Here is a 16,282-nt window from a genome sequence, read left to right on the forward strand (position 1 = left end):
TTTTAAAGGGTTTAACAAATAAGTTTCCTCCTACTCCCTTTATTGTGACTCAATGGGACTGGAACCTGGTTCTTACATATTTAATGGGTTCTCCGTTTAAACCTCTACACAGGTGTCCTTTGAGACTTTTGTCTTTTAAGACTGTTTTTCTTGTCGCAATTACCTCGGCAAGGAGGGTAAGTGAGCTTCAAGCTCTTAGTTCAAAGCCCCCGTTCTTGACCATTCATGCTGAACGAATGGTTCTTAGGACCAGGGCTGCTTTTCTGCCTAAGGTGGTTACTCCTTTCCATTTAGGACAGTCCATTACCCTTCCTACCTTCTATCCTCCCCCTCCCCCTCACCCTTCCAAGGAGGAGGAGCGACTTCACCGTCTGGACCCCAAAAGGGCGGTGAGCTTTTATCTTGATAGGACAAAAGACTATCGAGTGGATGACCAGCTCTTTGCGGGATTTGCTGGCTGCAAAAAAGGAAGAGCTGTGCACAATCGCACACTCTCAAGATGGATCATACTATGCATCAAAATCTGCTACGCCCTGGCTGGTAAGGAACCTCCAGAGGGTATAAGCACTCATTCTACTAGAGCAAAGTCATCAACATCTGCTTTGTCTAGAGGTGTACCTGTAGAGGACATTTGTAGAGCGGCGACATGGGCCTCCCTCCACACTTTTGCAAAGCATTACTGCTTGGATAGCGAGATGAGGAGGGATGGCCATTTTGCGTACTCTGTCCTTCAAGATTTTCTGGTATAGAAGAGTGGAGACCCTCCTCCGGGAGTGGGGACTGCTGTGGGAATCTATTCACAAGGTGAGGAATCCACTGGCAGATGTATCCATCAGAAGAACAAGTTACTTACCTTCGGTAACGCTTTTTCTGGTGGATACAGTATCTGCCTGTGGATTCCTCACATGCCCACCCGCCTCCCCGTTGTCCACTCTTCTGTATCTGAGTTTATGACAATGTTTAAATGCATTAATGTGTTTATATATATATATATATATATATATATATATATTTGTTATATATGGTGTTTTTCATGCATTATCTTCACACTATGTGTGTATTTTTAGGTCGAGCCTATCCCATTCCGCAGGAATGGATAGGGGAGAATTTTAGTGGGCAAAATAAGTTCTCAAACCATCGGGCGGATTTCAAACAGTTCACGTGAAATCACATGAACACAAGCACGCGCATTTCCCCACATCAAAGCCATCAGCCTCCCTCCCACAGGCTTCCCCAGCGTGCGCAGTGCGCGTTGGCCTCACTTCTCCTCCCCCCTAATTGCTTGCTCTTTCACTGCCGCCAGGCCGTGAGCTACATCAAAGGGTTCCGCTGCCCCGCCCCCTGCTTCACGGCTGCTTCTCTCACTGGCAGCACCCCCTTAATTTGTGAAAATAGAACAGGAAAGAGAATCTTTTAATCTCGTATCTGAGGACAGAGAACTTGACTGTCAACGCTTCGATCGCTTAACGAACTGCAAATGTGAGGCACGTTTGTGCTTTGAGGCGTAATAAAGAACACCAGGAGCTCTGCTCCATCAACCCGACCTCCATTTCGCCCCCACAAACATGTTTTTGTAGCACCTCCTTTACACTAAACTATTAATATTTACGTACCATCCTACTTCTGCCACATGCGGCGCCATCACTTATATTACAACAGCCCTTGTATTCAGTGGCAGTTTAATTTTTTTTATGATAACTTTGTGGGTTTTTTCAGGGTACAGAGTGGCACGTTACAAATTAAAACCTTGTTTTTTTTGTTGTCTTCCTACTCGGTGCCCGCAAGCACACTTACACTTGCAGCGCTCCATTTGCTAAACCCCCTCCTTCCTTCCCCCGTCTTCTTGTTCTGTCATACTAAGGGTTCGCACTTCCATTTTGTACAGCGGCTATCTTTCTTCGTACCCACTTTTGACGGCATTTATGGCCATTACTATTCCCTCATTATTCTCAGTGCAAGGTACCAGGACTTTTTTAGAAAGGGGACTCCATTCCCCTTGGCCTGAGAGGAGTCACCTTCTGCCCCATCACTGCAACTGCTAGCATATGCAAAGCCAGGCCTCAGAAGGTTTGCAAACCTCCATGCCACTGGCAGCACCCCCTTAATTTGTGAAAATAGAACAGGAAAGAGAATCTTTTAATCTTGTATCTGAGGACAGAGAACTTGACAATGTCAACGCTTCGATCACATAACGAACTGCAAATGTGAGGCACGTTTGTGCTTTGAGGCGTAATAAAGAACACCACCGAAAAAAAACACAAAATAACAACACTTTTTATTTATCTACTGAAAGCAATGTAAACATGCCACTTCCACGTTCCACACCTCTGTTCGAAATATTTGTCACTCTCAGCCCGTTCCGACCTAAGTACAAATTGATAAGTGTCAAAATACTTGTGATGTGTAAAAACTAAAATTGTCTTTTCACAATATTTTGTGCTGATTAGGTACAGTACATGTGAACACAACCACGCGCATTGCGCACAGCTGCCATTTGCCTGCTGCCACACGCATTCAGCTCACCAGGCTGGACACCCCCCCCACCCCCCCGCTCGCCAATGTCCCTCCCACCCTTCCTTTGATCTCCGCCACAAGGTCTCACAGGCTCCTCTCCGCCCCCTTCCTTTAATGGCCCTCCCCCAGCACAGAGCGCGCATCGCTTGGAAACACTCACTGTGTGAGCAGTCCAGCTGCCTATTGCAGAAACTAAAGAAGCGATACCCAGGAAAACATTATGTATACTGTTATAAACATGTTTCGGATATCTTGCAAACGTATTTACATTTTTAAAACAATACCACGCCGCTCTTCACAGGCGTACTGTTATGGTAGCGTTACAACAAGTAAGTATATTCTAACAGGTTATAGATGATGTGCCTTTTGCTGAAATTAGATTGTGTACAATCGATAGCTAAAGCAAGCACATACTACACTATTCTCTGAGAGCAATCAGCTGTTGATCAACGCCGCACAGTGAATTAGTGAAACATAGCAGTTTACCCCAGGCTATCTTTATTTTCTATGTGCCATGGAACGCAGTTATAATGTTGCTGTGTGGCATGGACTGCTCTCCCAAGCGAGCGCCCTCGCACCACTCCCAGGTGCACCCATCGCCTCCCTCTCCCTCTCTGACACCGCACTTTCAGCACAGCGCAGGTATTCTGTTGACAAAGCCAATAACTGCAAGGCTGGACTGCAGACTTGCAGCTATTGGCTTTGTCAACAGAATACCGGGCACCCGTTTTATAATTATGAAAGCAGGTGCCGTGCTGATACAATGTGATTTTTCTTTTCTACAACTCACTAAGTTTGTCCCATTTGTTGCCTCCTCGCACTCCTCCCTCCTCCCTCTGTTCCTGCTCCTTCAACATGCCTTCAGCTGCACACAGCCCGCCTGCCAGCAGCAAAGAGCGTTGTGAGGAACACATGATGGGGTGCTGGGTATAAAAAGACCAGATCGTATTGCTTCTTGTTTACTTAAAAAAAAATTATTGGTAACATGGCACACAGGCGGTTCATGAAATTACGTTTCACTTTAGCTGCTGCAAAGATTTTAATGGTGAATCAAGCTGATGTAATTTCACAAACCTCGCCTGATTAAGTGTTTAGAGTGATATATATATATATATATATATATATATATATATATATATATATTTGTTTGTTAAATTACTGCTTCTTACTTTATTTAAATGTATTAAGATGCAGTTTTAATCTTTAACGTAACATTTTATGTACGCCTAAACTAGCAAATACATAAGCTATCTGCAGCTTGTATGTTTTGCATTCATTTGCTAAAATGTACATGAATAGAGTGATATACAGTGTTTACCTTATTTTGTTTTAAACTAATCGCTCAAGGTGTTATAGATTGCACCCTTCCTCACTCTATTGATCGCCCTCACTCCATCTATCTATCTATCTATCTATCTATCTATCTATCTATCTATCTATCTATCTATCTATCTATCTATCTATCTATCTATCTATCTATCGCCTTCACTCTATCTATTTAACTATCGCCCTCACTCTATCTATCGCCATAACTCTATCTATCTATCGATCGCCCTCACTCTATCTATCTATCTATCTATCTATCTATCTATCTATCTATCTATCTATCTATCGCCTTCACTCTATCTATCTATTTAACTATCGCCCTCACTCTATCGCCATAACTATATCTATCTATCGATCGCCCTCACTCTATCTGTCTATGTATATATCGCCCTCACTCTATCTATCTATCTATCTATCTATCTATCTATCTATCTATCTATCTATCTATCTATCTATCTATCTACCTATCGCCCTCCCTCTATCTATCTATCTCCCTCCCTCTATTTTTCTTTTGCCCTCCCTCTATCTATCTATCACCCTCCCTCTATCTATCTATCGCCCTCCCTCTATCTATCGCACGCACTCTATCTATCTATCGCATCACCACAGCATCACTCAGCACCACCACAGCATCACTCAGGGGCACCACAACATCACTATGCGCTACCACAACATCACTATGCGCTACCACAGCATCACTGAGCACCACAGCATCACTCGTCGCCACCACAACATCACTCCGCGCCACCACTGCATCAATCTGTGCAACCACTTAAAAACAACTGGTTCAAATATGTTCTCTCAATGTTTCAAGCTTTATTACAAATGTCACAAAAAGATGTTTGTATTTCACTTCTGTTCTTGGACTTTCGTCACAATAAAATACAATGAACATAATCTTCACAAAAGTTATTTACAAAAGTTTAAGCTATTGCCATTATAAACTACAATAACTTGTATTTAAGTATTAATTATTAAAAAAATTAAAAGCCATTGTTATTTGTAATATCAATACTTCTAAGTCACGTAAATACAACACATATTGCATTAAAAATGCTCTAGGTGTCACATTTGCAAAAGTTAAAAGTATTGGCATTGTAAATGACAAAGCTATTCATTTCGGTATTTTCAAAACCAACACATAAATAAAAAATGTGTAATTTACAATATCAGTAGCTCAAACTTTCCTAATGCGAGACCTATTGCATTGCAAATGCTTGTTGGATATTATGTACTGGGTACATTGTATATGTATATGTCTACTATCATTGGTCCGTCCGGGTGCCTCGAAGGCTTGGAAAAAAGGGCAGAACTGATGTCATCACGCCGACGTAGGCCTAATAAGGAGTCAGTGACGTCAGTCGGAGTCGCGCGCGATGCTGTGTTCCTATGACGTCGTCCACGCCGGCGTGCTACAAAAGAATTTTCCGAACGTTGCTGACGCAGGGGGATATTCACAAGGAGAGGAATCCACAGGCAGATACTGTATCCACCAGAAAAAGTGTTACCGAAGGTAAGTAACTTGTTCCTCTAGGATGTGCTGTTGTACAGGTAACGTAATGCTGTCTTCAGGACGTACTGCTATACAGGTATGTTATGCAAGGCTGCCTCTAGGATGTGCTGTTGTACAGGTAACATAATGCTGTCTTCAGGACGTACTGCCATACAGGTATGTTATGTAAGGCTGCCTCCAGGATGTGCTGTTGTACAGGTAACGTAATGCTGCCTTCAGGACGAACTGCCATACAGGTATGTAACGTAAGGATGCCTCCAGAATGTGCTGTCATGCAGGTAATGTAAGACTGCCTCCAGGATGTGCACTCGTACAAGTAATGTAAGGCTGCCTCCGGGATGTGCTCTTGTACAAGTTATTTAAGGATGCCTCCAGGATGTGCTCTCATACAGGTAATGTAAGGCCGCCTCCAGGATGTGCTCTCGTACAAGTAATGTAAGGACGCCTCTTGGATGTTCTCTCATACAGGTAATGTTAGGCTGCCTCCAGTATGTGCTCTCGTACAGGTAATGTATGCCTGCCTCCATTATGTGCTCTCGTACAGGTAATGTAAAGCTGCCTCCAGTATGTGCTCTCGTACAGGTAATGTATGCCTGCCTCCATTATGTGCTCTCGTACAGGTAATGTAAAGCTGCCTCCAGGGTCTGCTCTCGTACAGGTAATGTATGCCTGCCTCTATTATGTGCTCTTGTACAGGTAATGTAAGGCTGCTCCCAGGATGTACTCTTGTATAGGTAATGCAAAGTAGCCTCCAGGATGTGTTCTCGTACAGGTTATGTAAGGCCGCCTCCAGGAAGTGCTCTCTTACAGGAAATGCAAGGTAGCCTCCAGTATGTGCTCTCGTACAGGTAGTGTAAGGCTACCCTGGATGTGCTCCCGTACAGGTAATGTAAGGCCGTCTCCAGGATGTGCTCTCGTACAGGAAATGCAAGGTAGCCTCCAGTATGTGCTCTTGTACAGGTAATGTAAGGCTACCCTGGATGTGCTCTTGTACAGGTAATGTAAGGCCATCTCCAGGACATGCTCTCGTACAGGTAACGTAAGGCTGGCTCCAGGATGTGCTCTCCTACAGGTAATGTTAGGCTACCCTGGATTTGCTCTTGTACAGGTAATGTAAGGCTGCCTCCAGGATGTGCTCTTGTACAGGTAATGTAAGGCCGTCTCCAGGACATACTCTCGTACAGGTAACGTAAGGCCGGCTCCAGGATGTGCTCTCGTACAGGTAATGTATGCCTGCCTCCATGAAGTGCTCTCGTACATGTAATGTAAGGCTGCTCCCAGGATGTACTCTTGTACAGGTAATGCAAGGTAGCCTCCAGGATGTGCTCTCTTAAAGGAAATGCAAGTTAGCCTGTAGGATGTGCTCTCGTACAGGTAATGTAAGGCTACCCTGGATGTGCTCTCATACAGGTAATGTAAGGCTACCCTGGATGTGCTCTCATACAGGTAATGTAAGGCTACCCTGGATGTGCTCTTGTTCAGGTAAGGTAAGGCTGCCTCCAGGATGTGCTCTCGTACAGGTAATGTAAGGCTACCCTGGATGTGCTCTCATACAGGTAATGTAAGGCTACCCTGGATGTGCTCTTGTTCAGGTAAGGTAAGGCTGCCTCCAGGATGTGCTCTTGTACAGGTAATGTAAGGCCGTCTCTAGGACTTGCTCTCGTACAGGTAATTTAAGGCCGTTTCTAGGACGTGCTCTCGTACAGGTAATGTAAGGCTGCCTCCAGGACGTGCAGTCATACAGGTAATGTAAGGCCGTCTCCAGGACGTGCTCTCGTACAGGTAATGTAAGGCTGCCTCCGGGATGTGCTCTCGTACAAGTAATGTAAGGACGCCTCTTGGATGTTCTCTCATACAGGTAATGTTAGGCTGCCTCCGGTATGTGCTCTCGTACAGGTAATGTATGCCTGCCTCCATTATGTGCTCTCGTACAGGTAATGTAAAGCTGCCTCTAGTATGTGCTCTCGTACAGGTAATGTATGCCTGCCTCCATTATGTGCTCTCGTACAGGTAATGTAAAGCTGCCTCCAGGGTCTGCTCTCGTACAGGTAATGTATGCCTGCCTCCATTATGTGCTCTTGTACAGGTAATGTAAGGCTGCTCCCAGGATGTACTCTTGTACAGGTAATGCAAAGTAGCCTCCAGGATGTGTTCTCGTACAGGTTATTTAAGGCCGCCTCCAGGAAGTGCTCTCTTACAGGAAATGCAAGGTAGCCTCCAGTATGTGCTCTCGTACAGGTAGTGTAAGGCTACCCTGGATGTGCTCCCGTACAGGTAATTTAAGGCCGTCTCCAGGATGTGCTCTCGTACAGGAAATGCAAGGTAGCCTCCAGTATGTGCTCTCGTACAGGTAATGTAAGGCTACCCTGGATGTGCTCTTGTACAGGTAATGTAAGGCCATCTCCAGGACATGCTCTCGTACAGGTAACGTAAGGCTGGCTCCAGGATGTGCTCTCCTACAGGTAATGTTAGGCTACCCTGGATGTGCTCTTGTACAGGTAATGTAAGGCTGCCTCCAGGATGTGCTCTTGTACAGGTAATGTAAGGCCGTCTCCAGGACATACTCTCGTACAGGTAACGTAAGGCCGGCTCCAGGATGTGGTCTCGTACAGGTAATGTATGCCTGCTTCCATGAAGTGCTCTCTTACATGTAATGTAAGGCTGCTCCCAGGATGTACTCTTATACAGGTAATGCAAGGAAGCCTCCATGATGTGCTCTCTTACAGGAAATGCAAGGTAGCCTGTAGGATGTGCTCTCCTACAGGTAATGTAAGGCCGTCTCTAGGACGTGCTCTCATACAGGTAATGTAAGGCTACCCTGGATGTGCTCTTGTTCAGGTAAGGTAAGGCTGCCTCCAGGATGTGCTCTTGTACAGGTAATGTAAGGCCGCCTCCAGGATGTGCTCTCGTACAGGTAATGTAAGGCCGCCTCCAGGATGTGCTCTCGTACAGGTAATGTAAGGCTGCCTCTAGGATGTGCTCTTGTACAGGTAATGTAAGGCCGTCTCTAGGACGTGCTCTTGTACAGGTAATGTAAGGCCGTTTCTAGGACGTGCTCTCGTACAGGTAATGTAAGGCTGCCTCCAGGACGTGCGGTCATACAGGTAATGTAAGGCCGTCTCCAGGATGTGCTCTCGTACAGGTAATGTAAGGCTGCCTCCAGGACGTGCTGACGTTACAGGTAACGTTGTATGAAAACCTAAGCAACTGCCTTTTTTAATGCAAAAGTGTTTTACTTTCTTTTGTCTAGGAAATATCCCATTGTGATATCTAAGCATACCACACTGAGTAGAAAAAGTAATCTAAAAAGTGCTCTCAAGAGTAATATGAAAAGTAATCACAAAGTAATTGCAAATATCTATTGTCTTTAAATGATTTACAAACCTGTAACGTAGCCAATTTCATCCAGTTTCCTTATTTTGACCAACCTGTTTTGAAAAGTACAATTTTACTTACCTGCACCAAAGCCCTGCTTGGTTCTAAAAGTAAAATATAACTAAAGAAATATTTTTTTATACAAACAATTGGTCTGAGTTCAGTCTTTGAGTATGTGACATAATTTCTTGCCTGAGTGTGTACAATAAATGCTTAACACTACTCTCTGGTAAAGCCTTACTGCTCGCTCACTGTACCACAAATAGAGAGTAAGGTATGATCTACTTTTACCTCTGTAAGCCTTTGGGGATCCATTGGACTCTGTGCATGCTATACCTTACTTTGGTTTAGTACATACAGAGCCAGTTTCCTAAACCAGGAGGTTGGGACATGAGCTTGCACCCTCTTGAGATGAAGTAGTATTTCTGTCATTTAAAAAAAATATATCTTAAATTTACTGGAAATGCTGTTCGACTTCTCTACAAGATATTTTCACCTTCTAGTCACAAGCTGAATTCTGAACTGTCAATCACTTTCAGAGGTAATTACCATCTGTCAAGGTTACCTTAGGACAGGGTTGGGCCAATTAGTGTATGATTGGCACTCATTTGAAATTACAAAGCTAAAGTGATTGGAAAATGATCCTGTTCAGCCCTGAGGCATTCACCGGTGATTTAGAAGTTTACATACAAGTTCAAGTACCCAAAGTGTGCCTCTGGTCATGTGCATTCTGTGGGTGAGGTGTTTCCATGCATGGCACCCTGGCTTAAAGTGCCTTCGGACTCGAACTGCACTTCACTGATGATTCCCATTGATTGCATTAGACATGAAATCTACCTTGTTTGCCACCGAGTTTCTAAGTACAGTATGTTATTCACATCCCCCCAAAGGCTAACAGGAGGTGTTGTTTCTTCCTAGACGTGCCCTTCAGTCGACGATGATCAGGGACGGCATCATTTTCTGGCTCGTGGATGTCTTGGCGGAGACAGATTGTCTTTCGGACTACACCGTGGAGTATTCGGTTGCCCTGCTGATGAACCTGTGCCTCAGGAGTGCAGGTAGGGGCAGTTGGAGTGTATAGACCATATGAACCAGTTTCTGACACCCTGATTTCACACTTGATCCCACCCTTGTGAAACTCATCCAATTTAAATTTGATCACCAAATAACATGTCTGCTGGCACTTAGATGTTATTTGCATTCAATATATGCATGAACACAAAAAAGTATGGTTTAGCATGTGGCGATAAATATAGTTTAACCCATATTGCTTTCTTCAGCTTACGGCGTCCCTCAAGGGTCTATATTAAGCCCATTGTTGTTTAATATTTACATCAGACCTCTTGCCTCCATCGTAGAGGACGCCGGTCTGTCCATATACTCATATGCAGACGACACGCAGATCGTGTTCTCTCTTTCTAGCAGCAGGGTTCGGGAAGTTTCTGCCCTTAAAGTTGGCTTATCTCGCGTTGCAGCTTGGATGCAAGACCATCTGCTGAAGCTAAACGGCGAGAAGACGGAGGTTATCATATTAGGCAAGCATAAAGATCTGTGGGGCTCTAGACACTGGCCATGTGACATGGGTCCTCTGCCTACCCCTGTGCCTGTCGCTCGTAACCTCGGAGTCCTGCTTGATGACAAACTTTCGATGAGGCAGCAGGTGACCAAGGTCGCTGCAGTCTGTTTTAACACCTTACGATGGCTGCAGAAGATCCTATGGATGCTGCCTGAGTCCACCCGAAGAACTGTCGTACAGGCCCTTGTGATGTCTCGCATTGACTATGGCAACGTGCTTTATCTTGGAGCGGATAAAGCAACAATCTATAAACTCCAAGTGGTACAGAATTCAGCAGCTCGCCTCTTGCGTAATGTTCCACGGAGAACGTCCGCAGTGCAAGCCTTGCGTGACCTGCACTGGCTGAGAATTTCAGATCGCGTGACTTTCAAAACACTGTGTTTTTTGTTCAAGATCCGTCAGGGTTCTGCCCCTACCTACCTGCATAACCTTGCCCAGCCTTATTTACCTGGCCGTTCTTTAAGATCATCTAATAATGGCAATTTTTTGATTCCAAGAATCCGACTGGCAAAAATGGGAGGCCGTTCATTCGCATATCTTGGGCCAAAGATGTGGAATGCTCTCCCGCTGGCATTAAAAACAGAAACTAATCTTCTGTCCTTTCGTAAAAAGTTGAAGACTTTTCTGTTTTGATTTCTTTCCTTCATGATCTCTTTTGCGCCTGCCTGATTTCTTTCTTCAGTCTGTCCCTGGCACCGGGAAACCCATTGCGGGTAGCTGAGCGCAATACAAATTCAATAAAATAAATAAATAAAATAAAATTGCTTGTCTTATTACCCCTAGTGCACTGTTTTGCATTTGCACTTAACCACAAGGTTGGACTTGGTGGACCTTGCCTAGTGAAATACTGGAGTAAGGGCTATTTGCATTTATCTTATCTTGAGACATTAGGCATCTGTTTTTAGATTTGGAGTTAGCCGACATCTTTTGTTTTTTTTACTAAAATTAGATTTGCACTATAATATGTTTACTTACAAGGGACCTTCAGCCAGACCTCCAAGTCTATTGGTCTTTTGTTGTGTAGTAACATTTTATTTCCACTCACTCCAGGAGGCAGCCAGTAGACCAGCCCAGTTTGGCCATTGGCTAACTTCACTGTGATATACTGCATCCTGCTCTTTCACAATGAGCTCCTCTGCACACAGAGTAGTTCCTGCTAAAGACTAGTATGGCAACGTGTGCTTTTTGAGACCAAAATACATTTTTACTTTAAGTCTGTTTTTAGGTCTTGCAAGATGTCTGTTTGCCAATTACTCATTATCAGCTTAAATTGGACTTGGAGTACTCCCACTGCTTACCATTGGTTGGCTTTAGTGTCACTCTGATTTGCTTGCTGCTTATTCGATGGCTTGCATTGTCCAGTTTGTGTCTGTCCCTCCACTTGAGCATAGTTTCTTTACTTGTGTCCTTCCACTGCTCACTTTTAGGGGCTACTTTTTTCTTTTGCGTAAGTACGCCACAGGAGTGCATGTGATTTCCAGCTCTCTGCCTCATGTGCTTCTCTACCCTTGACTCATGCTGCTCTAATTGCACGTGTTCCAATTCTCTGACCACATAGCTATCTCTCGCCAGTGTGCTTCTTCCCACACAGGTCCGCGTTGCTCTGTCTTGTCTGTGTTCTCCTCCTCCCTCTGCCAATGCTCCACGTTACTCTCTCTTTCCTGTGTAGGATCCTACTTGAATTAGTAAAGAAAGAAAAAAAAAGAGCACCTGTGTCTTTTGGTATGTGTGCACATATGTCAAGACACAAGTCTGCAAAATGATGCAGCCGCCGCGTCCTAGTGCTTTTCCCCCCTCGTTTTAGCCATGCTCCACAGCATGGCTAAAAATAATTGGCAAAACCAATAGGATAAAAAAGGCCAGACCTATTGACTTTGGCAGTGATTGTTTATATATTGGTGAGGGCAGAGCAGCTCCCCCAACAGTGCTACCAGGCCACCGCTTGCATTTTATCAGATAATCCCATTGCGTGCATAATTCTTTTTATTTTTTTAATGCTAAAATAATGAATGTGTATGGGCTGCCAGCCATATTGGTAGTAGTTTATGTAACAAAGTTTTACAAAAACCATAAAAAAACAAACTTTGGCAAATCCAAATGTTTTACAGGTGATGCCAGACGTATTGACTTTTCCAAAGCGTATTATTAACACTAGTGTTTGGGTAGAGTAGCCCTGCAAGTCCTTTTACCTCCTTTTTTGATCCTCACTCGCCGTCTTCTGTCAGACGGCATATATATCTTTCCACAATAACTTGTCAGTGCTGCTTGTATTCAGTTGAACATATTGACAATAAACAGTGGTGTCTGGTGCACCAAATATGGTAATTTAGGGGCAGATGTATCAAACTATTTTTTTGTCGCGAATCGCTAAAAAGCAGTGTTTGCGACAAAAAAATAGCAAAATGGAATGTATCAAGAAAAAAGCCTTGCAATATTAAGGAATCGCAAATTTTGTGATTTCTTAATATTGCGTAAGCATTTAAGGAATCGCAAATTGCGATTCCTTAAATGCTATATATGAAGCATTTGAGTTTTGCGAATTTAGGTTAAGAAATCGCAAATTACCACCAACTTGTAGTTGGTGGTAATTTGCTAATTCTTTTACAAATGCACTTTTTGCAATTTGGATAAGGTGCCATGTTACGCTCATACATGCCCTTAGGGCATGTATGTGCGCCTTGTGCGCACACATGTCAATTTCAGGGGTGCAGCAGGGTGTCCTTAAGACACCCCTGCACCCTTGAAATTATTCTCAATTTTCGATTAGCAAATTGCGATTCGCAAATTGGGAATCATTTCACATTCATTCCTATGGGCCTCCTGGCCCATAGAAATGAATGGGAAATTATTCCTAAATTGCGATTAGCAATTTGCTAATTGCAATTAAGGAATTTTAAGAAATCGCTAACAAATAGCGAATTTCTACATACATACCATTTTGCAATTCCCAAATAGCGATTCTCAAAAAAACGCTATTTGAGAATCGCAAAAGGGTATCTTGATACATCTGGCCCTTAATCTCTTTGTATTCTGCTTCTTTTCTGTTGCTTTGTTTGAGAGTTTGTTTTTTTCTCTGCAGGAAAGATGATGTGCGCGAAGGATTCGCGGCATGTGCTGAAAGTGTTATCGGACCTCCTGGGCCACGAGAACCATGAGGTATGGACCGTATGGTAAAAGGACATATAGCCAGTATGTAATGCAGGGCGCGTATTGCTGCTTGCTGGGACAATGGTTTCCAGTGCTAAGGAGGCTGCTCAGGGTTAGCTTGATTGCATGTCTCATTGAGGTCTAGGTAGTATCCAAGCCTGTCTGTGGACATGAACCTGTCTTTGCTAATGGTAGTGAGGGTGTCTCGTTGATTACGCAACCTGTGGGCGTTACTTCTTGCTTTGGTCATCTATGCGTGACAATAGAGGTACCCTAGCTATCCTTCGTAACTTGTATATCAGAAACTTGCCTTAAACACATGCTATCTCTAATTCACAGATTATCAGAATCTTAATGTGTTCCCCAGGGCTGAAAATCTCTGAAGACCAGCCTGAAAGCTAACACTTTAGGTTTATTCTAGCCCTGTAATGCACATGCTCTCTCCTATTATTAATTCTGCATCATGACATGACCCAGTTGACCGATGGCTGTTGCATCTTGGACATTACGTTGGTGCAATGGTCGCCAATGCGGAAGAGATCTCAGAGGACTGCGCATACACATTTTTGAGAAGGCTATTTCTGGTCCCATTTCCTCTCCACATTATAGTCTGATAGGAGGGTCTCTACGTGTGACACTCAGAGATCCGATAAATCAAGGTTGTAGTTGTGCGCGCACAGCCTTGGATTTTCCAAAAAGTTTATGAAGTTTAGTGTGCACTGTGGGTGTGTATTCGGTCTCATACACTCTGATGATATGCAAGTCTTGCGTACCCGTCAATCGGGGGCGTCCCCCTGGCAAAACTCGACCCCAATGGGTTCTTTACTGTGTTTTAATTTTTCAAAATGAATTTCACTCTTCAAGTTGATTTGCAAAACATTTCTTCATGTTTAGTGTTTCATTCAAATGATTTCTTATCTTCTTGATTACATCAGCGTATACTTGCCCATATAAGTTTATATACACTCTATGTTCTGGTGCATTTCGGGTACCAGACCCTTCCTCAGGGAACAACCAGCTGGAATGTGAAAAAACTGTATGTCACTACATGAGGGGACCTTTCTTATGTTACATAAATATAAGGCTTCTTTCTTCAAAATCTAGCTGTTTCAGCAGGATTCGGTAGTTAGGGGGTTGAAATCCGGGGGTGTTTAGGTGACTCTTTAACCCTTTGGGCGCGGGCGCGATTCTGCGCCTGTGCGGCCATTTTAATGAGTGGGCGGGTTCATGACGGCCCCCAGCCGTCATCAGCACATGCCCACCGTGATGCATGACGGCTGGGGGCCGTCATCAGCATGGAAGGGGTTAAATTAACTATCGCCGCTAAAAATGTGAAGCTTGGTGCTCGATAAGCCCCGTGGATAGTAAATGCAACGGTTGCTGACTTGTGGGACTTTAGGATTCATAAGGGGGAACGATGAACACGAACATGGATGCAGTACACGGACAATGTACATGAATTGTATAACACCGCATGTTTATTTTTTATTTGTTATTTTATTTTATTTTTCTTAGGCCAAAAACCGGATTCCTTTGTATCACTGAGGCACACCAAGCAATCCTTTTATGCACCTCAGTTGTTTTATTTAGTTTAAATATAAGGGTGTGCAGTTCCTAAGAGAGGTGGTGGTGGTCAGGTCTATGGAATAACCTCCTAATAGAGGAAGTACCCTCACACACCCTGAAAGGTGTCATGCTTCATCATTTGGGCGTGCCCCTCGTCGGGCCGGTGCTGCAATGCCCGACGGACACCCACGAAGGGGCTCTTTGGCGGAGTTCTTTTCGATAAAGCTGTATGTGGGGCTGTACGAGGCACGACACATGGTGACCAGGTTTAATAGCATGCCTGCTGTATAGAACCTTTATTTCCGATATGAGCTACACTTTTTAGGTCTTGCGACCTATCAATGCGCATGCGCATTGAGCGGAGCGAGAATTCAAGTGCTCAAAATACTCGTCAAACCAAGGGTTTTTTGGTGCAGTTTTCTTCGAGTTCACGTGAATCACGTGACCAAACAAGCACGCGCATCAGCCTCCCTCCCTTCCTCCTAATTGCATTTTTTCACGGCCGCCACCACATCAAAGGGCTTCTCCCAGCGTGCGCTCTGCGGCTTCTCCTCCCCTAATTATTCATGGCTGGCCGGCCGTACTTTCAGTTTCCCGGCCGCTCATCTTCTCGCTTGCTCCCTTTACTAACAAGCATTTACTAACAAAGTCTTGAAAGTCTGCTTTAACAGCGTGCGCATCGAATACGGCTTTATTTGTGTTATTTTACTAACAAAGTCTTGAAAGTTTGCTTTAACAGCGTGCGCATCAAATACTCATCTTCTCGCTTGCTCCCTTTTATTAACAAGCATTTACTAACAAAGTCTTGAAAGTCTGCTTTAACAGCGTGCGCATCAAATACGGCTTTATTTGTGTTTTCTTTTACCAAGTGTCAAGAGACAAAATAAAAAGTGGCGTCTTTCTGGTGCCATAGCTTGAGTAAGCAACGTGTGCACGGAGCAATGCCATTTCAGAAATGGAAGTGTGCTTTAAGGGAGTGTGCTTCAAATACAGCTTTAGTTCATTTTTTTTTTTACTAGGTTTCAGAGCAGCATCCCCAATTTGTCAAACGCAGTCTACTCGCTCATAGGCAATGTCCACTAATTCTCTCAATTCTCTTTTCGTGGGTCACACACAATTGTTCCCTGCGCTTTCTTTTTGCCATGCGTACTTTTAACACTCGCCCCTCCCAACACACCTTAATACAGTCCGCAATCAGTGCCTACTGCACACACTCAGTGCACACAGACATAACTCACAGTGCACACAGCACTCTCTCAGTGCAC

The 16,282-nt window shown here is 44.1% G+C and overlaps 1 protein-coding gene across 1 annotated transcript in view; it reads left to right on the plus strand.

Moving 5' to 3' along the window:
* Positions 1–16,282, plus strand: part of ARMC9 (armadillo repeat containing 9) — a 442,743-nt gene that overhangs the window by 238,154 nt on the left and 188,307 nt on the right. The window contains exons 15-16 of the mRNA XM_078667778.1: positions 9,647–9,786; positions 13,384–13,460. Of these exons, the coding sequence (XP_078523904.1) occupies positions 9,647–9,786; positions 13,384–13,460 (217 nt within the window). The remainder of the gene's footprint in view (positions 1–9,646; positions 9,787–13,383; positions 13,461–16,282) is intronic.

Source organism: Lissotriton helveticus, chromosome 11, assembly GCF_964261635.1.
Source record: "Lissotriton helveticus chromosome 11, aLisHel1.1, whole genome shotgun sequence".
NCBI classification, from domain to species: Eukaryota; Metazoa; Chordata; class Amphibia; order Caudata; family Salamandridae; genus Lissotriton; species Lissotriton helveticus.